Here is a 22,907-nt window from a genome sequence, read left to right on the forward strand (position 1 = left end):
TTGTCTTATTACATAAACTAGGACTTCAGTACAGTGCTGAAAAGGAGTGGTGAAGGGGCACATCATTTATTTGTTCGTGATCTTAGTGGGAAAGTATCTAGTTTCTCACCAGTTAGTGTGATGTGAGGTGTAGGTTTTTTTGTAGATGTTTCTAATCAAGTTGAGAAAGTTTCCCTCTGTTCCTAGTTTATATCATGAATTTGTGTTGGTTTTTGTTAAATGATTTTCCTGCACCTATTGTTATGATCATGTGATTTTTCTTCTTTAACCTGTTGATATGTTGGATCACATTAACTAATTTTTGAGTATTGAAATCACTTTACAAACTTGAGCTAATACCACTTGGTTGTGGTGTATAATTCTTTTTACACATCGTTGGCTTTAATTTGCTAATATTTTTTTGAGAATTTTTACTGCTATGTTCAGAGATATTGGTCTGTGCTTTTTTTTGTATATAATGTATTCATTGAATTTTGATATCAAGGTAATGCTGGTTTCACAGAATTAGTGATTGATTCACTTGATTTTGTCTTCTGAAAGAGTTTGGTGTAATTATCTTCTGAAAGAACTGTCTGAAAGAACTGAAAGAATTTCTTTTTTAAATGTTTGGTAGAATTCATCAGTGAATTCCTCTGGGCTTGGTGCTTTCTGTTTTGTTAGGTTATTAATTACTGATTTATTTTATAGATAAAGGCCTATTCAGGTCATCTATTAATAGTTGCTTTAAGATATCACAATTTTTTACTAATAGCATTGTTTTCATTTAAATGAGCTTATAATATTTGAAGACATTAAAATAAATATCTTATTTAGTGAAAGTTACATTGTAATTTGGTTTTTATTTTATTTTTTATCTTTAGGAATCAAATAACAACAGTTATCTCTAGTTTTTAAATGTTTTCAACAAAAGGTTACTTTTACAAAAAGGGAACATATCCTTGAAGCCCATTTATCTTGATATTAAAATATTTGGTTGGCAGTTTTCAATAAGGTAAAAGCAAAGTAACTCACCATTGTAATTTCACATTTATCTGGTTACTCTCTTTAGGAAATTCATAAAAACTGAATTTTATACAATTCACATAAGCCATTCAGTTTTGTCCATCTAGTGTCCATCTTATGGCTATTCTTCCCTTTAACTTAAAAAAACTATATATTAATATTTGGCTCTTAGGATTTTTGTTAACTTTCTAAAATTAGTTTGATATTATCTGAATTATCATTTGTAACTTTTATCAACAGGTGATAAAACTGCTCTAATGTATTGGTGGAAACCAATCAGCTCTTTTTGTTCAAAATGTATAATCTGAGTTTTCCCAACCTTCATCAGGCACAGGGTACCAGTGCAGGCAAAATAGCAGTTGCAACCCAAGTTTAAATGACTTACCAGTTTTCTTCTGCCCATGAAAGATGCAAGGCAGCTATGAAGTACTCTTCAGTATGGCTAGAGTTCCCAAGAGATGGTTTCCATGCGTTCCTGAATACTAGTGCTGTCATCATTGCTGCTGTCTTTTCAGGCGTTGTTGCTTTGGGGTACTGCTACATTCTACTGGGATGCAGTTTCTCCTTCTTTTCTTAGGGTGACTTCTTAGGAGCATTCTTAAAAAGCTTAACTCAGCCTTTCCTCAGGTATGATGAGCTAACCTGATAATAATAAAAAGAAAGGAGTCCTGATTCCAAATACAGTATAGTGGAGAAATCAGTCAATTCAGGGAATACTTATGAGTCCCTGATAAAGAACTAAAATCAGTCTTGAAACCAGAAAGTACTGCTTTACTGAAAATTTTTCTAGAATGTCACTGTTCAGTAACTCCATATGGCTAGTGAGATTTAAATTAGTTTAAATTAAATAAAATTTAAAATTCTTAACCTGATTTGCACTAGATACACCAATGCCTACATGTGATTAGTGGCTACTGCATTAGATAGCATAGGTACAGAATATTTCCCTTATTGCAGAAAGTTCTAATGGACAAAGTTCCTCTAGAATATTACATTTCAAGCTACAAGCCATTGACACCTCTGTAACTTTGACAGTGCTCCAGTGTACTGAGGAAGGTGCCTAAAGCTACAGTGCTTGGTAGTTGATATGGGTGAAGGAGTGAAACCACATTCCAATGGCCTTATTTTTCTCTACTAGTACCTGCCTTGCGTTCAAGAAGAAAAATTTGGTTTTAAAGAAATCCACTGAGTTCTTATTTTCTAAAACAATAGTAACTAACCCACATCTTCTTCCCACCACCCCACTTTCACTGATACATTATTTTCTTCAGTAAACATTATATGAGCTTTGAGCTCTTGGAGAAACTTAAAAATCTATTTATAGATCCACTAAAGTACACTTGATCAGATAAATAGGTAATCAAATTGTAAGAATAATCAGTTTCTACTTCTGAATTATGAAAACTTAGAAAGAGTTATTTCAAAAAGTGAATATTATTAGAGAAAATATTTCATCTTATCACTGTATAGATACTGTTGTACCAAGGTTTACTTAAAGAAGAAGAGGAAAAATCTTTGGGGGAATCATTTGATAATTAATTATTTTCTTGTTCTTGAGAGCTGTTTTTGGCCAGTCCCTTCAGGTTTTGTCCAAATGTGTTCATTTTGCTGACAATCAACCTTTGAAAATATTTGCCAGCCACTGTGCATTTTTTGTGCTTAATATTATTTTAATACTATTTGCTGATGATTAGGGAAAATGCGGTTGAAACAGCAGATCACAATCTAAAAGCAGATTTTGCTTTTAAAATGGCTTTTGTTGTGAAACACAAAAGAATAGAAGACATCCTCCCAACTTTCGATAAGCCTATCTTAGCACGGCAGTCAAATGACATATAAATATATGTATATAATGATTTGAATTGTAGAAGAGTTGAAATGATTGTAGCTTCAAGGCTGTTTGCTCATGAATCAAGGGAGTTTGTGGGAGGATCACTTCATTCAAGTAGTCTGCTGCTGCTGCTGCTGCTGCTGCTAAGTCGGTTCAGTCGTGTCTGACTCTATGCGACCCCATAGACGGCAGCCCACCAGGCTCGCCCGTCCCTGGGATTCTCCAGGCAAGAACACTGGAGTGGGTTTCCATTTCCTTCTCCAGTGGATGAAAGTAAAAAGTGAAAGTGCAGTTGCTCAGACCCCATGGACTGCAGCCCACCGGGCTCCTCCATCCATGGGATTTTCCAGGTAAGAGTACTGGAGTGGGTTGCCATTGCCTTCTACAAACTGAAAACTTTGATATATTCTGAATTGTCAGCCGTGTTCTCCAGACTCACTAAGTACTAGCTGTTGTTTAATACACTGAAGAAAAGTATTTAATATGAAGTTAAGGGACTTGTAAATTTCAGATTCAGTTACCTTTAAAGATGATTAAATCAGAATCTGGAGCAGTTAACTTAACAATGAACTAAATAACTTCTTAGCTATGTGTGTGGCATTGTAGGCCCAGTACTATATGGCAAAATTTAGGAATTATTTTTAGCCTTCTTTTTAAACATTATTTAAACATTCTTAGATTATATATAAACTATTAAGTGGGATAGTTTTATCTGAATCTAAGTTTATGTAAGTTGTGAGTTTCACCTTTCATGGATATATTTCAATTTGAGGGTACTGGATTTCGATTCTACTTTTGTGGGACTTGAGTAGTAGAGACGCAAGCCTAATACACTGTCTGACAAACTTTACCAACTATGCAGATTCCAAGAGATATATTCTATAGGCCAAGGATGAGAGTGTAGCTTCCAGCCGGTAGAGGGGGAAAAAGGTCAGAACAGTTTGGGAAGGCTGAGACCAAGTGTAGGGAAAAGTTTGCACCATGTCTTCGTGAGGAAGACAACCTCTCACAAGCAGAAGAAAATATAGTTCAATCCCTGGGGCAGAAAATGATCCAAGAAAATGATCCAAGCCATAGTCAAAGCAATGAGAAACGCGGGCAGGGAATCAATAAACCCTAGAGGCCAAGGATTACCAAGTTATCCCACTGATAGTTAAATTGAAGTCCAGGTTGAAGACGATAGTCAGATTATTGAAAGTGGAATAGGTCATTTAACCTTTTTGATTACTGCTCCAACACTGTTCAGTGTACTGACCCTCTCGAAATGGGCAAGCAGGAATTGAGTCTATTTCCCAGACAGGAGAAAGGAAATCTGATACTTATTTTGATATCATTGTATTTCCTGTCACATTGCTGATTAAGATTCATAATGCTGGAACTATTACTCTTTTCTTCCTGGTAAGTTCTCTCCACATCATAGAGTACTTCTTTGGATCTAAAGAGTTAGTTTTTAACAAAGGAAGAATTAATTGACATAAAAATGATAGAATTTTCTAGTAAGTCTGGCCCATTTCAATTTTTAATGCTAATAATTTATAATTTATCTCTAAGTATTATATACCTATAAAAGCAAGGTACATTGGGATATAACAAAGAATAAAAGTTTTCATTAATCCGTCTCTCATATATATCCATGGAATTCTGTACTTTTCCTTTACAGTTTTCTTTAATTATGTGTGTCAACATGTAGGACTGTACCTCCATGAAATCAAGAACATTTTCCACACTTAGTATGGAGCCTGACCACAGAAGTCAGTCACTAACATTTGCTGACCTCATAAAATTTATGCTCTAGTTAGAGTAGAAGAGAGCTCTAATACAGATGTTAAAAGATAGAAAGTAGAGTAGAATTGGGCTTCCCTGCTGGCTTAGTGGTAAATAATCTGTGTGCCTGTGCAAGAGACGCAGGTTCAATCCCTGGGTTGGGAAGATCCCTTGGAGAAGGAAATGGCAACGTACTCCAGTATTCTTTCCTGGAAAATCCCATGGACAGAGGAGGCAAAGAGTCGTTCACGACTTAGAGAGTAGAATTACAGAGAAGGAAATGAGCAATTTAATCTCTTAAAGAAAAATTTGGGGATTCATATGTACACACTATCATAATTAAAATAGATAATAAACAAGGACCTACTGTGTAGCATAGGGAACTCTGCTCAAAATCTGTAATAACCTAAAATGGGAAAAGAATTTGAAAAAGAATATATATATATATATAAATAACTGAATCACTCTGCTATATGCCTGAAACTAGCACAACACTGTTAATCAACTATAAAAGAAAAAAAAAATTTTAATGGTGTTGAACAGGGCCTCATAAGGAAATAGGGGGTTTTTTATTGGAGTATAAATGCTTCACAGTGTTGTGTTAGTTTCTTCTGTACAACGAAGTGAATCAGCTATACATATACATACATCCCCTCCCTCTTGTACTTCCCTCCCCACTCGGTCCCACTAGATCGTCACAGAACACCAAGCTGAGCTCCCCATACTGTATAGCAGGTTCCATCTCTTTTACACGTGGTAGTTCACATATGCCAACCCCAGTCTCCCATCATCCCACCTTTCCCTCCCCTCTGTGTCCACGTGTCCCTTCTCTATATCTGCGTCTCTATTCCTGCCCTGCAAATAGGCTCATCTGTAACGTATTTTTAATGATAGTTCTTTCTTTCTTTTTTTTTTTTTTTTTACTGTTTTAAATTGTTTAAAGTTTGTTTTTAACTGGAAGATAATTGCTTTACAGTGTTGTGTTGGTTTCTGCCATACATCAGCATGAGTCAGCCATAGGTATGCATATATCCCCTCCCTCTTGAACCTCCTTCCCATCTCCCGCCACATCCCGCCCCTCTAGGTGGTCATAGAGCACCAGTTTGTTCTCCCTGTGTCATTCAGCAAATTCCTACTGGCTATCTATTTTCCATATGGTAATTTATGTTTCGATGCTGCTCTCTGTATTTATCCCACCCTCTTCTTTCCCTGTTGTGTCCACAAGTCTGTTCTCTGTGTCTGCTACTCTGTGTGTAAGAGCTTCCCTGCCAGTAGGCTCATCAGTACCATTTTTCTAGATTCCACATATGTGTGTTAATATATTATATTTGTTTTTCTCTTTCTGACTTACTTCAGTTTGTAAAACAGGCTCTTGATTCATCCACCTCATTAGACTCCAGTTAGACTCAGATTTGTTCATTTTTATGAGTAAGTAATAGTCCTTTCTATGTATATACCACATCTTCTTTCTCCATTCATCTGTTGATGGACATTTAGGATGCTTCCATGACCTATTGTAAACAGTGCTGCAGTGAACATTAGGGTACATGTGTCTTTTTGAATTATGGTTGGTTTTCTCAGGCAATATAACCTGTAGTGAGATTCCTGGGTCATATGATAGTTCTATTTTTAGTGTTTGAAGGAAGCTCCATACTGTTCTCCATAGTGACTATATCAGTTTACATTCCTAGCAACAGTACAAGAGGGTTCCCTTTTCACCACACTCTTTCCAGCATCTATTGTTTGTAGATTTTCTTGATGGCAGCCATTCTGACTGGTGTGAGGTGATACTTCATTATAGTTTTGATTTGCATTTCAGGAGATTGGGTTTATATACTCAGGGGGAAAAAGAAATTGTCCAGGAAGTTGAAGGGAGTTTGAGGGCAAAATACTGGATTTGTTCAGCACAAGCATGAAAACTCAATTGGGAGTCTTATATTAATAGATAAGACTGTAAGGTATATTAGAAAAACAAAAATAGAAGACCTAAGTCTGTCTGGAATCCCTATCCAGATGAGTGCTTGTGGCCAACCTCAGCACAGGGATGGCGCTGAATGTTTTGTTTTTTTATATTTAAATATTTTATTTTTAACATTTACTTTTGATTTTTAAATATTTTAACATTTTTAAATGTTCCTCACCAGTTTGTAAGATACCTTTGTAAAACCCATCCCATTGACTAATACATTTGTATAATGCCACATGCTATTCCACATTCTTGGAATGTCACAATGTATACTAGTAAAGTTCCTAAAGTCCTACAGGAAATTAACTTTAGAATTTTGTTTAGCCAAATGTTCCCCAATCATGTGACCACCTCTGAAGTCTTTTAGTATCCAGCAGATATTTATTCCTCAGAACACCCTTGAAAATGATGCTTCTATGATACAAAGCCTTCCAAGATTTTGAAAAGAGCATTGCCATCATTAGAAAATATGTTTTTATTTGTACATTTTAAGCCGAAAAGAAATGCAGCTATATAGATCCCTGACTCCTTGTGCTTCTTTTAGAGGATTTCTGTTCTGTGTTATCTCTAAGTGCTGTTTACATTGTGTGTTACCTTAAAATTACCAAGTCCATTTGGATGTAGGCAGGATAAAAACAGATAAATTTAAATGCCCAGCTCATTCATTTTCAGCTATTATCAATCACTGTTCACTTGTCCTGGTTTTCAGGACAAAATCCAGAAATTGAATTGAATAGAGATGTGGTTCTCTAGGTGTAACTAAAAGGTCTTGTAGGGCTTCATAGAACTGTTCAGCTTCAGCTTCTTCAGTGTTACTGGTTGGGGCATAGGCTTGGATCACCGTGATATCGAATGGTTTGCCTTGGAAATGAACAGAGATCACTCTGTCGTTTTTGAGATTGGATCCAAGTACTCTATTTCAGACTCTTTTGTTGACCGTGATTCCTGCCCACAGTAGTAGATATAATGGTCATCTGAGTTAAAATCAGCCTTTCCAGTCCATTTTAGTTCACTGATTCTTAGAATGTCAGTGTTCACTCTTGTCATCTCCTGTTTGACTACTTCCAATTTGCCTTGATTCGTGGACCTAATATTCCAGGTTCCTATGCAGTATTGCTCTTTACAGCATCAGACCTTGTTTCTATCACCAGTACATCCACAGCTGCGTATTGTTTTTACTTTGGCTCCATCCCTTCATTTTTCTGGAGTTATTTCTCCACTGATCTCTTGTAGCATATTGGGCACCACTGACCTGGGGAGTTCCTCTTTCAGTATCCTATCATTTTGCCTTTTCATACTGTTCATGGGGTTGCCAAGGCAAGAATACTGAAGTGGTTTGCCATTCCCTTGTCCAGTGGACCACAATCTGTCAGACCTTTTAAAACTAAAACCCGAAAAAGATGTCCTTTTCATTATAGGGGATTGGAATGCAAAAGTAGGAAGTCAAGAAACACCTGGAGTAACAGGCAAATTTGGCCTTGGAATGCAGAATGAAGCAGGGCAAAGACTAATAGAGTTTTGCCAAGAGAATACACTGGTCATAGCAAACATCCTCTTCCAATAACTCAAGAGAAGACTCTATACATGGACATCACCAGATGGTCAACAATGAAGTCAAATTGATTATACTCTTTGAAGCCAAAGAGAGAAGCTCTATACAATCAGTAAAAACAAGACAGGGAGCTGACTGTGGCTCAGATCATGAACTCCTTATTGCCAAATTCAGACTCAAATTGAAGAAAGTAGGGAAAACCACTAGACCATTCAGATATGACCTAAATCAAATCCCTTATGATTATACAGTGGAAGTGAGAAATAGATTTAAGAGACTAGATCTAATAGACAGAGTGCCTGATGAACTATGGATGGTGGTTTGTGACATTGTACAGGAGACAGGGATCAAGACCATCCCCATGGAAAAGAAATGCAAACAAGCAAAATGGCTGTCTGGGGAGGCCTTACAAATAGCTGTGAAAAAAAGAGAAGCAAAAAGCAAAGGAGAAAAGAAAAGATATAAGTATCTGAATGCAGAGTCCCAAGGAATAGTAAGGAGAGATAAGAGGGCCTTCTTCAGCGATCAATGCAAAGAAATACAGGAAAGCAACAGAATGGGAAAGACTAGAGATCTCTTCAGGAAATTAGAGATACCAAGGGAACATTTCATGCAAAGATTGGCTCGATAAAGAACAGAAATGGTATGGACCTAACAGAAGCAGAAGATATTATGAAGAGGTGGCAAGAATACACAGAAAAACTGTACAAAAAGATCTTCAAGACCAAGATAATCATGATGGTGTGATCACTTACTGAGAGCCAGACATCCTGGAATGTGAAGTCAAGTGGGCCTTAGAAAGCATCACTACGAACAAAGCTAGTGGAGGTGATGGAATTCCAGCTGAGCTATTTCAAATCCTGAAAGATGATGCTGTGAAAGTGCTGCACTCAATATGCCAGCAAATTTGGAAAACTCAGCAGTGGCCACAGGACTGGAAAAGGTCAGTTTTCATTCCAATCCCAAAGAAAGGCAATGCCAAAGAATGCTCAAACTACCGCACAATTGCACTCATCTCACACGATAGCAAAGTAATGCTCAAATTTTTCCAAGCCAGGCTTCAGCAATATGTGAACCGTGAACTTCCAGATGTTCAAGCTGGTTTTAGAAAAGGCAGAGAAACCAGAGATCAAATTGCCAACATCCGTTGGATCATCAAAAAGCAAGAGCGTTCCAGAAAAACATCTAGTTCTGCTTTATTGACTATGCCAAAGCCTTTGACTGTGTGGATCACAATAAACTGTGGAAAATTCTGAAAGAGATGGGAATACCAGACCACCTGACCAGCCTCTTGAGAAACCTGTATGCAGGTCAGGAAGCAACAGTTAGAACTGGACATGGAACAACAGACTGGTTCCAAATAGGAAAAGGAGTACGTCAAGTCTGTATATTGTCACCCTGCTTATTTAACTTATATACAGAGTACATCATGAGAAACGCTGGGCTGGAAGAAGCACAAGCTGGAATCAAGATTGCCGGGAGAAATATCAATAACTGCAGATATGCAGATGACACCAGCCTTATGGCAGAAAGTGAAGAGGAACTCAAAAGCCTCTTGATGAAAGTGAAAGAGGAGAGTGAAAGAGTTGGCTTAAAGCTCAACATTCAGAAAATGAAGATCATGGCATTCTGGTCCCACCACTTCATGGGAAATAGATGGGGAAACAGTGGAAACAGTGTCAGACTTTATTTTGGGGGGGGCTCCAAAATCACTGCAGATGGTGATTGCAGCCATGAAATTAAAAGACACTTACTCCTTGGAAGAAAAGTTATGACCAACCTAGACAGCATATTCAAAAGCAGAGACATTACTTTGCCAACAGAAGTCCATCTAGTCAAGGCTATGGTTTGTCCAGTAGTCATGTGTGGATTTGAGAGTTGGACTGTGAAGAAATCTGAGTGCCAAAGAATTGATGCTTTCTGACTGTGGTGTTGGAGAAGACTCTTGAGAGTCCCTTGGACTGCAAGGAGATCCAACCAGTCCATCCTAGAGAAGACCAGTCCCGGGTGTTTTTTGGAAGGACTGATGCTGAGGCTGAAACTCCAGTACTTTGGCCACCTCATGCGAAGAGTTGACTCATTGGAAAAGAGTTTGATGCTGGAAGGAATTGGGGGCAGGAGGAGAAGGGGATGACAGAGGATGAGATGGCTGGATGGCATCACCAACTTGACGGACATGAGTTTGAGTGAACTCCGTGATTTGGTAATGGACAGGGAGGCCTGGCGTGCTGCAGTTCATGGGGTCGCAAAGAGTCAGACATGACTCAGTGACTGAACTGAACTGAGGTATGACTACTGGATTGGCTGTCTTAGTATAACTTAAGAGGGAGGGGGCAATGATCTGTCTTTAAGAAGCCCACCAGAGAGGGAGAGGGTGGGATGAATTGGGAGAATGAAATTGAAACATGTATAATATCATATAAGAAACGAATCGCCAGTCCAGGTTCGATGCAGGATACAGGATGCTTGGGGCTGATGCACTGGGATGACCCAGAGGGATGGTACGGGGAGGGAGGTGGGAGGGGGGGGTTCAGGATGGGGAACACGTGTACACCTGTGGTGGATTCATGTTGATGTATGGCAAAACCAATACCGTATTGTAATTAGCCTCCAATTAAAATAAATAAATTTAAATTAAAAAGAAAAAAAAAAGCCCTCCAGGTGATTCTGACACTCTGAGCTTTGAAAACGTCTTGAATGGACTAAATCAACCCGAAGCTTTGGAAAGTGTTAGGTTGAAAGCAGAAGCATCTTGGCTGCTTTCTCAACTGTCACAGCTTCATTGATCCATTTTAAAAGGATGATGTTAGTTCATCTTCTAGAACTTAGTTTTAAATTAAATATCTTAGATTTTACGCAACTCTTTGGTTTCTTAGATTTATAGTCAATATATCTTTCTCAACATTGACAGCAGTTTGCTAGTTTCTCATTTAAACTACAGGTACAGTTCTCTAGGATATTAGCTTCTATCGTCTCAAATGTTTGCCTTTTTTCTTTCCCTGGTGGCTTGGCAGACATTCCTAGAAAGAAAAGAAGTAGTATCATAATTTATTGAAGCTCAAAAGAATGAATCTCTGTGTCTATTTTTAATCAAGAATGAATATTTTTCTCTCTGAAAGGAAGATCCTTATCCTTTTTATGAGTTGTCTAGCTGTGGGTATTCCCTCATTGACTTATAACTTCATATATTTTGCCCTCTTATTTTCCTTTGTTTAGAAATGCAGTTTGGAAACAATGGGAAAAATCGATGAGCCCTTCATCTTTTTTGAAGGAGGGGAAGTTGTAATAAATGCAAAACCTTCTTCACTCCTTTAGTAGTTTCCTGGTTTAGGGACATACTACAATGTAAATTGCTATAAAAGTAGGTTAGATATACTAAAATTTAATTTTGAAAATTATTATAAAATCCTGTTTATGCTTGATATGTAGTACAACCTGATAACAGTTTACTCTTGCTTTAGATTCCTTCTCTTCTATACCATGTGTTGTTTATTTAATTTTTATTTTATAATTAATTTTTTTAGTTGCTCTTCAACATTGTATTCATTTCTGCTGCATAGAAAAGTGAATCAGCTACACATATGCACGTATCCTCCTTTTTTTAATTTTAATTTTCTTCCCATTTAGGTCACCACAGAGCACCAAGTAGAGTTCTGTGAGCTATACAATACTGTATTTTTTTAATGGTTTTTGTTTGAAAAGCCTCACAGTAAATTACAAACTACATTTCAAAGGATGTAAAGATAGAGGAACAGGTCAAGTTAAATCTTCAGCTTTCACAAGTCTGTGATGATTCTAGAGTCCTCCAAAGAAACTGAAATTCAGAGCAGGAAAATTCAAAGTGAAACTGATATAGACAGTGGCTTTCCCGGACTCCCTTCCTACCCCCATCTATTAGGTTAAAATCCCTTTTAAAATGTGAGAGTTGCTAAAGGCTGTAGGATGCAAGTACTGAAATTGTCAAGCAGTATGAAGCTATTATCAAAGAACAAGTACAGTTTGTGTCTTACAGTTAAATCTGCCAGACAGGCTGGCTAGCCAGAGAAAGTCACGAGTTTGGTGTGGTGAGTGTTTGCTTTAAGCAAAGACATCCAGTCTCCACAGCACTGTGATTTTATAGCATAGATCAGATTATACTGTTTGTTTAGCTAACACCATTTTCCCCTCAACATACTAAAAACGATTAAATCAGTAAATCTTGAACTTCCAGAAAGATGTGTAAAATAAGCAGATCATAATATAAAGTGAGTCAGTATGTAAGAGGGAAGGTAGAAAAACTGTAAGAAGTGAAGGAAACAGCAGTTTTACTTACTAAGATTTGTATGTATTAGAAAATAGTTAAGTTGAATTTAGCATGATTTTCATAATCCTTGTTTAATTATAATATTTAGGATGTGGTATACATTCATGTTGTATGAATTTTGAGAGTAAGGATATTCATTAAAAATAATAGTTTTATAAAATTTTAAAAGTAGGAAATATATGGTTTCTTGTTTTTTTTTTTTAAATACTGTAAATGAGTCCATTCATAAAAGTTCTGCTTATTTTTCTCAGAGATTCACATGTGCTAATATCCTCTAAGTCAAAATATTGACTTTTCATGTGTTCAAATCAAGAAAACATTTATCCTCTTAAGATAAACAGTAGAATGAGAGTTTAAATTTTATCTTATACAAAGAGGTTTTTAGATAATTTCACTTTTAGTATCTCAGGTTCAGAGTTTTAAATTCTACTCTTTTCTTTTGTGATCTCTGAAATAATTCTTGATCTGTTGACTTAATTTAAATAATATAATCAATCATGGCTTGAGCATTTTATAGATAGGAATTTGTTTCTTTTTCACTGCCTGCCCCAGTAAATTTTTTTTTAGGCTATTAGTGATCTCTGCAGAAGAATCATGACATTTTCACATAGAGAATTTGAAAGCTGTTGTGTGAAGACAGTAGTTATTGAGCAAGATATTCATTTAAATGCAAACTATCTTAAATCTTTCATCTTGATCTTATCTTTGAAAACTTACACGTGCTTTTCAGCTTACTCAGGACACTGCTTCCTTCTGTAACATCCAGTCAGTCACTGAGATCTGCTTCCATTTCAGATTAGTTCCGGTTAGTTTAGCGTAGTATTTATTATTACACAAAATAAAAATTATCTTGGGCATATCTGAAAAATTATAAATACAACCTTATTTGTTGAAACATTGCTTGTGTGTGTATGCTCAGTTGTGTCCAACTCTTTGGGACTCCACCAGGCTCCACTGTTCATGGAATTTTCCAGCCAAGAATCTGGGAGTGGGTTGCCATTTCCTATTCTAGGGGATCTTCCTGATCAGGGGATCTTCCTGCCCCAGGGATTGAACCCACATCTCTTGTATCTCTTGCAATGGCAGTTGGATTCTTTACCATTGTGCCACCTGGGAAGCCCTGGGCAAAAGACAGAAACAACCTAAATATCTGAACTAGCTAAATAAATTTCAATATTCCATACATTGGCATATACTATATCCCCATAGGTAAAATATCTCATTGTGGACCAAGATTGGACAAGACATTAGAGGTATTGAAGAGTAAAAAATTAAGATACATAAGAGTGTATCAGAGATCACTCTGAATGGTTTCAGACACACCAAACACAAAAAATAACAGCTATTTTCTCTGGGTGGACAGAGTGTAGAGTTAGATGGGTGGAGGCTAGGAAGTTTTTTCTTTTAATTTTGTACCCTATGTGTGTGTGTGTTGTTTTAGAATGAACTTGAAAAATCATCTTTATTATAAATTGCTGATAATAGACTTGCTGATAGCTAAGTCTGAAAACTGAAACTATGTTATATTTAATGACCAGGTGTAAAGTTCATTTTTAGTGATTAAAATGTATGATTGAAATGAAAAGTTGGATATTACAGCAGAAAACTTTGGCTCTGTTGCTTGGCTCTGATTATAAGGAAGTGATTCTTCCTTTAATATTTTGCTCTGTACAGTAGATTTACTCTGGGAAGTTATCTGTAACTCAGATTTAGTAGAAACATTTTTTAAAGCCAAGTATTCTTCAAAGCTATGACACTTTAACATACCTGTTTTTTAAATTCTGACTTTTTTTATAACGTTGGGTTCTTGTAAAGCAGAGCATTCAGCCGCTATGCAGGTTTATCAAAGTTAATAAGTTTGTCTTGATAAACTTAGAGCCATGTATATAGTTCTAATTGAAATTTTTCAAAAATAGCAATTTGGATTTTTATCTTTTAATGTTACAAAAATTGTTTTAAGAGATTAAAATTTGTATCTTTAGATATTGGAAAAAGTGTTTTTTGCTGACTAAACTGTACCCTAGATGGTTGTTTAAAATCACCCGCTGTTCTAAATTCTTTCTCAGATTTTCAGGCATTCTTCAGTGACTTCTGTTTTACCAAATGCAAATTTGCTTTATGAAGTGAGCTGTATGCAGTTCAATATAAGAAATAATTCTTACAAAGAAGTGCTTGAGTATTCAGTTTGGAACAATTGGTTGGCTAGGGAAACATTAATGAACATCACAGACTGACTTGCCTTCATAGGAATGAATTTTAAACTATTGCTTTTTCTTTGTAAATGGAAAAAGAACCTCTAATTGTCCTATATTTATAGTAACCATATGTCCCAGACTTTCCAGGATAGTTCCAAGTTTTGTATTCTCCATCGCCTCAGACCATGCACATTGATTTTTAGTTTGGAAAATGTGTTCATTCTTCCAGGGTTAGAAATATGGTTCTTTGGGATCATTTCATTTTAAGTAGATGTTAGGAAGCTCATTTTAGATCACCTCTTTTAAAGAAGGAAGATTTGTTGCAAGAACTTTCTAAAATGCATTTTTATATATGAGAAATACTTGAGACAGGGAACGGTTCAGGATGTGGAATTTTTTGCTCTATGCTCTTATGCACACAGTGCAATCAATGAAAAAAGGAATATGGGATAAGATGTTTTCTTTCTGTCCCACAGTGACCAGGCGCTGCCTCTGTAATGGAGACTGAATCTCTAGGAAAGATTTATAATAAGAAAGAGGTTTTAAGAACTAAGGAGCACAATAAACACATGAAACTGTGCTCAGCATCATTGATCATCAAGGAAAGGCAAACAAACCTTAATGAGATATCACTTCACACCTATTAAGAGGGCTATATCAAAAAGATAGATAATAATAAGTATTGGCAAGGATATAGAGCAATTAAAACCCTCCTACAGTACTGATGGGAATGCAGAAGGTGCAACCACTTTGGAAAGTCTGGCAGTCCCTCAGAGGATTAAAGAGTTACCATATTACTCAGAAACTCTACTCCTAAGAATATACCCAAGAAAAATGAGATCATGTGTCAGTACTAAAACTTGTACTAGAATATTCATAGCAGTCTGATTTATAATTGCCAAAAAATGGGAATAGTCCAAATTTAATCAACAGATAAACAATATGATATATCCATATAATGTAATATTTAGCAGTAAAAAAGGAATAAGTGCTGATACTTGCTACAACATGAATGAACCTTGAAAACATTTCTTGTAAGTTAAAGAAGCCAGTCATAAAGAACCTCATATATAGGACTTCATTTATGTGAAATGTCCAGAATAGGTAAAGCCATAGAGACATAAAGTAGATTGGTGGTTGCCTGGGGCTAAAGAAAGAGGAGAGAAATGGGGAGTGACTGCTGATAGATATGGATTTTCTTTTGGGGGTGATGAAAATGTTCTAAAATTGATTGCAAACCTTAAGTGGTTGAATTGTATAGGATGTGAATTGTATCTCAGTAAAGCCATTGTTTTTTAAAGTGGGGTGTCTTTTGCTCATTGGTTGAGACATTCTGTTTTATAGCAGTGGTTCTCAACCAGGGACAGTTTTGCTACCCAAAGGACATTTGGCAATGCCAGGAGATATTTTTGGTCATCACAACTGATGGAGGAGTGCTACTGGCATCTAATTGGTAGAGACCTCGTGATGTCGTGAAATCGCTCAGTCGTGTCCGACTCTTTGTGACCCCATGGACTGTAGCCCACCAGGCTCTTCCATCCATGGAATTTTCTAGGCAAGAATACTGGAGTGGGTTGCCATTTCAGGATGCTGCTAAACATCCTTCAGCGCATGGAACAGATCCCACAGCAACAAAAAGTTTATCTGGCTTATATTGTCAATAGTGCCGAAGTTAAGAAACCCTGTTCTCTATGTGTGTTACATTAGTGATAAGGGACCACATCAATGTTTTTGAAGCACTAAAAGATCATGAATCATCAAACAGATAGATGCTCACTGATTTCAGTTTACTGTGGACAGGGCTATTCAGTAAGACTAAATCTACCAAAAATGTTTTGTCTCTTTACCTGGGTAAGCCTAAACCTAAGTTAATTAGATAATTCAGTTAACCAAAATGTTTTATCCGTCAGTTATCCTGATTGAGATTTAACTGTATTTTGTTGTGTTTTACTTTGTTATTCATAGCTTCTTAAAGATCAAATTTATGGGATATGACATCTGCTTGCCATAAAAAACAACAAAAAGAAATATACCACAGCATAGCCTTGAGGGTGTCATTAAAGGCAATTTGTCCATTTCAAAATTATCATCAGTTCATGTTCAAGAATAGGAATATGCCCCTAAACTAAGCTAATTTGCTAGGCTTTCTTCTCCAGTCACGCTCCTTTAATGGCATGTATCTATTTGAAATGTTCAAAGACGGGTCCATTGTAAAGGGAGCAGAGGTTTCATTGTAATATCTAGCATTTCAAATATAATGGCTAACATTTATTGAATTCTTCAGTTCAGTTCAGTTCAGTCACTCAGTCATGTCCGACTCTTTGCAACCTCATGAATTGCAGCACGCCAGGCCTCCCTGGCGTGAATTCACTCAAACTCACGTCCATCGAGTTGGTGATGCCATCCAGCCATCTCATCCTCTGTTGTCCCCTTCTCCTCCTGCCCCCAATCCCTCCCAGCATCAGAGTCTTTTCCAATGAGTCAACTTTTCGCATGAGGTGTCCAAAGTACTGGAGTTTCAGCTTTAGCATCATTCCTTCAAGAACACCCAGGACTGATCTCCTTTAGAATGAACTGGTTGGATCTCCTTGCAGTCCAAGGGACTCTCAAGAGTCTTTTCCAACACCACAGTTCGAAAGCATCAATTCTTCAGCACTCAACTTTCTTCAGTCCAACTCTTACTGCATACTATGTATTATGCAAAGTATTTTGTGTATATTAAATAATTTAATTCTCATTAAACCCTGTTAGAGATTCTTTTTTCTTCTCTCCTGTCTTGAATCCTCTGCATCTTTCCTTACCATGTTGTACTCCCTTATTTTGGCAAAATATATCTTCCATTACCTTAGAACACCAGTGTCTTTATTCTGCTTTCATTATTGGAAAAGATATTTTGGCTGGGTATAGAATTCTGTGCAAGATACTTTTTTTTTTTTCTCTCAGAATTTTGAAAGCATTATTTCTTGTCTTTCAGTTTGGAGTATGATCTGTTTTGTATCTCTCAAAGCTCTTGAAATTTCTTTATCTCAGGTGCTTTGAAATGTCACAGTGATGTGCCTTGCTGTGGGTCTTTTCTTTAACTGTTTTCCTTAATACTCAGTGAGGCCTTCCACTGTCAAATTTCATTTTCTTGCGTATAAGGAAAGTTTCTTAAAATGCCTCTTTGATTATCCATTCCCTGTGTTTTTTTTCTTTCTGGAATGCCTGCTACTTAGAAGTTGACTTTTAGAATTTATCCTGTGATTTCCTTACTTGGGGAATTCTGTAGTCTTTTTCTTTGGTGTTTTAGTTCTGCTTTCTGAGAAATTTCTTTAACTCTATCTTAAACATTTAATTTCAGGTAATGTTTAATTCCCAAGAGTTTTTTCTTGTTTTTTTTTTTTTTGTTTTAATTGCTTCTTTTTTTTCTCATAACTTTGTATCCTATTTGCTAGATGTTTGACTCTTATCTCCAGGAACATTAATTAGTTTTTCTCAAGTATTTCTCCTGCAGTCTGACTTAATTGTTATTCATTTGACTCCCTTCTTGCTCCTTGTTTTTTGGATTAGGTCTCTCTCTTTTTTTTTCTTGCAATAAACTTTCCTCAAATAGTTAATCATCTTTAACTGTCCATAATGTGTAAGATGCAGGGTTTTTTCCTGCTGATATGATGCATTGAGAAGTGCACCAACAGCATTTTTATAGTATTCTTACCAAAAAATGCATAACCTAAATTCAGCCATGAAGAAACAATACACAGACCCAAATGGATGGATATCCTAGAATTAGCCAGTACTCTTTTAAAATGTCAAGATTATGAAAAACAAAGAGACTGAGGTACTTTCCAGATTAAGAAACTAAGGAGACATGGCAATTAAATGTATGATCCTAGATTGAACCCTGGACCAAGATTAGTAAGATAGTTTGTGAAATTTGAGTAAGATCTGTAGATTAGTTAATGTTATTCCTGGTTTTTTTATGAAACTCAATAGCAAAAAGCAAACAATCCAATTTAAAAATGGACAAAGGATATAAATAGATGTTTTTCCAAAGAAGACATACAGATGGCCAACAGACACCTGAAAAGATGTTCATTATAACTGATAAGGAAAATGCAAATCAAAAGTATAATGAGATATATAATCTCACACATGTCATAATGCCTATTTTCAGAAAGACAGTAACAAGTGCTACCAACGATGCAGAGATAAGGAACCCTTATGCACTGTTGGTAGGAATGTAAATTGGTATAGCTACTATGAAACACAGTATGGAGATTTCTAAAAAAATTGAAACTAGAACTGCCATATGATTTAGCCATTCCATTTTGGGGTATTTATCCAAAGGAGGAAAAATACTAACTTGAAAAGATACATGCACTCTCATATTCAAAAATACACACACACACACACACACACACACACACACACACACACACACACACACCATGGAATATTATTCAGCCATAAAAACAGAATTAAATATTGCCATTTGCAGCACCATGGATGGACCTCAAGGGCATTATGCAAAGTGAAATAACTCAGAGAAAGACAGATAATGTATGCTCTCACCTATGTGTGGAATATAAAAACAAAACAAGCAAAAACCAAGCTTATGCAGAACAGATTGATGGTTGTCAGAGGCAGGGGATGAGGAGTGGGGTAAATCGGTGAAGGGAGTCAAAAGATACAGACTCACAGTTTTAAAATAAATAAGTCTTGAGGACTTACTGTACAGCATGGTAACTATAGCTAATAATACTGTATCACATATTTTAAACTTGCTGAGAGTAAATCTTAAAAGTTCTCATCATAAGAAAAAAAGTCTGTTTAATTATGCTTGGTGACCAATGTTAACTAATTTTGTAATGTTGATTATTTTGCAATATGTACAAATATTGAATCATTAAATTGTACATCTGAAACTCATATAACATTGCATGTCAATTATTCCTCAATTTAAAAAAATTAAGTATGTAGATGGATACATGCAAGAAAGTCTCAGAGCAGTTACTTAACGGTTAATCCTAGTTCCCCTGGGGAACTAAGATTGGAAGGGGAGGCACTAGGGTCAGAGGGTCAAGGTTTCCATAAGCCTGTGTGTGTGCTAAGTCACTTCAGTTGTGTCCAACTCTTTGCAACCCTATTGACTATAACCTGACCCATCTCCTGTGTCCAAGGGAATTCTCCAGGCAAGAGTACTGAGTGGGTTGCCATGCCCTCCTCCAAGAGCTCTTCCCAGCCCAGGGATCAAATCTGCATTTCTTCTGGCTCCTGCATTGCCAGACTGGTTCTTAACCACCAGTGCCATTCATGAATTGATTAAGATTATGAGTGACAGATATTTACAGTCTGTTTTATATATATAGGGTTTTTTTTTTTACAATTAAAAAAGCTTAAGAATAAAAGATTGAATAAACAGAAGTGTTAATATTTCCTCTAAAAAGGGTTTGCCTAGTTTTGATCATTGTGCTAGGGTTATGTGAGATGTTAATATTTGGGGAAGCTGGTGACTTCATTCTAAAAATATTTTCTGCCTTATCTTCTTTCTCTGTCTCTCTCTTTTTCTCTTCTCTTTCCCTTCCCCCCTTCTCCTTTCTACAACTTCACTGCCATATATATTACACTGCTTGGTATTTTACCACAAGTCCTCTTTTTTTATATTATATAAATTCTATTGATGTATCTTCAGGTTAACAGAACTTTTCTCTAGTCATTTTCAATCATATGTTAAGCCAATCCACTGATCTTCAATTCCTATATTCTATTTATTAGTTATATATGTATTTCAAGCTATACATTTAACTCACTTTTATAATTTCCATTTCATTTTATATTTTTCATTTCTTTTATAGATTCCCCATATATTTGTTTATTATGACCTTATTTTCCATTTTATGTCCTTGAACATCTCTGTAATAGTTACTTTAATTTTCCTTTTTGCCACTTCCAAGACCTGGATTATCTTGTCGTCCATTTCTATTAATTACCTTTTACTTCTGAGTCCTATTTTTCTATTTCTTAGTATGCTTAGTGACTTTTATTGTATATAGGACTGTGTAAGTGGCACATGATGAAGACATTGAGTTTGATCATCTTTCCCTGAAAAGTTGATTTTTGTTGTAGCAGGTTGGTAACTGAATTCTAAATGCTAGCTTCCCTAGGAAAACATCAACTATGAAATCTATGCTGAGTCCTTTCAGCCTTTAGGAATTTGGGTAGTTTATACATGGATCTGGAGGGACACTTATGGCTTCTTCCTTTAGGGAGTTGTCCCCCTCACTTTCCAGTTAGACTGTTGACTTTAAAATAAGTTTTCAGACTCCTCAAATGAGTAAGATTTTGGATTTCTCTTTGAGTTCCAGTCATTCAGATGAATTGTGGAGTACTGCCAGGTGAAAAGCCATATAAACAGGAATACTACCTAGTACAGTTCATTCTTTCAAGGACTGACTCCTTTCTAGTTTCCGCTTGCTTTTGGTCATTCTGTGTTGCTTTCAAATAGTTGTTTAATATATTTTCAGAGTATATAGTTATTATCTTCAGAAGGCTCAATGTAATTTAGTCTATTCTGCCATTACCAGAAGTTGTACCATATCACCTTTAATTTTCCATTGATTTTTTCGTAAATATTTCATAGGGTTAACCACAAAAAAACTTCTATATATTTTTATGAATGATGACAATAGCTATCAAAGTTTTCCAGAAAGATCAAGCATATTACTAATGTTATTTTTTTCTTTTTTCTTTGGTAGACAAGAGATGATTTCCTAGGTCAAGTGGATGTTCCTCTTTATCCATTACCGGTTGGTATAGATGTGCATGATTTTACTTTCTAATGTTTATTCTTTTTATTTTAATAAATTCTTAACATATACACAATATAGTAAATGTAAATATTTGATTTGTAAAGTGTATACTGCTGTTAATTCTTGAGCCTCTTATTTTCTGAAAACATCTCAATTTTCCATTTTAATTTTAAGATTCCCTTATATGAAACCCAGTAAGAAATAGAGATGGGAGGGGAATTTGGGGGAGATTGAAAATACTATATGTACGGCTGGGTCACTTTGCTGTGCACCTGAAAGTATCACAACATTGTTAATTGGATATATTCCAATACAAAATAAGAATTTTAATTTTTAAAAAAAAAGGCCTAAGTGAACTTAGAAGGTATGACAAGAGCCTGAATTTTTTTTAAGAAAGAAATAGAGAGCCCCTGAAGTTGGTTGACATCATGAAAGCATTGTTTGAGGAAGATCAGTTTGAAAATATTTTACTGAAAACTAGACTGGGGAAAGCTTAGTTTCACAGAAAGAAACTGATCAATTACAACAACATGGGCATGAAACTGAATCTGGACCAACCATAGAGCAACAGAAGAAAACAGATTCAGGAGATATTTCATTGCATGATATTATTGGACCAGGAGTTCAAGTTGAAAAAAATGAGATAAGGGTGGTATCTCAAGCAAAAAGAGTAGGAGGAAAGCCTTTTTTTTTTTTTTAAGATATGGTAAGTTTATTTTTGGCCATATTGCAATCAGTAAAAAACAAGAAAAATGAAACTTAAAGCAGGCAACCGAAGAGGTATAAAAATAAATTGTGTAGGGAAAAAAGTCTGGAAGGATTGAGAGTTATCACTGCTGAGGTAACTGCAGAATCTCTGAGAAGGATGGGCTGTCCAAATGAGAGGGATGAAAGCGCTGAAGCCCAAACACTGAAAGTTCATCGGTGTGCTTCTGTCAGAGGAGAAAGAAGACAGACCAAGAGAATACAGAAAAGAACCAAGTGAAATGATGTTATGAGAATTTAAGCGTTTCTAGATGTAATGGGTAGTTTAACAATGTCAAATGCAGCAGAGAAGTAAAGAATAATAAAAACAAAGGGCTGTTGAACTTGGTAAGAAAGAGAAGTACTAATTCTTGATCAATCTTTTCAGATGTTTATTGTCTCTCTACAGTCTTTAGACATTGCAAACTTTTAATAATGAATTTAATCCAGTCTTATTTTCCAAGCTGCTTACTTTTTTTGTTCTCCTAGAATTGCCTCTGTGGTCTAACCACGCCAACATTTTATTGAATACATACTCCATATTCTTTTGGGGCTCAAACACACTAACCATTCTCTAGTGTTTTTCTGCTTTTATCCTCCTTTTGGCTTCACAAACACCTGCTCAGATAGTTTTATACTGACTGGTGCTGCCAGGAGCAATTCCTACAGTGCAGGAAAGTGAAAGTACTGTCAAATCACCAATTGTAACCATTTAATAAGCTAAATCTACTTTTTTTCTGACTTCTAACTTCAGTTATGCCT

General features: G+C 36.0%; 1 protein-coding gene across 1 annotated transcript in view; it reads left to right on the top strand.

The window, feature by feature from the left end:
* Positions 1-22,907, top strand: part of NEDD4 (NEDD4 E3 ubiquitin protein ligase) — an 89,148-nt gene that overhangs the window by 17,580 nt on the left and 48,661 nt on the right. The window contains exon 2 of the mRNA XM_052646346.1: positions 21,348-21,398. Within this exon, the coding sequence (XP_052502306.1) occupies positions 21,348-21,398 (51 nt within the window). The remainder of the gene's footprint in view (positions 1-21,347; positions 21,399-22,907) is intronic.

The sequence above is a fragment of the Budorcas taxicolor genome, chromosome 10 (assembly GCF_023091745.1).
Source record: "Budorcas taxicolor isolate Tak-1 chromosome 10, Takin1.1, whole genome shotgun sequence".
Taxonomy (NCBI): Eukaryota; Metazoa; Chordata; class Mammalia; order Artiodactyla; family Bovidae; genus Budorcas; species Budorcas taxicolor.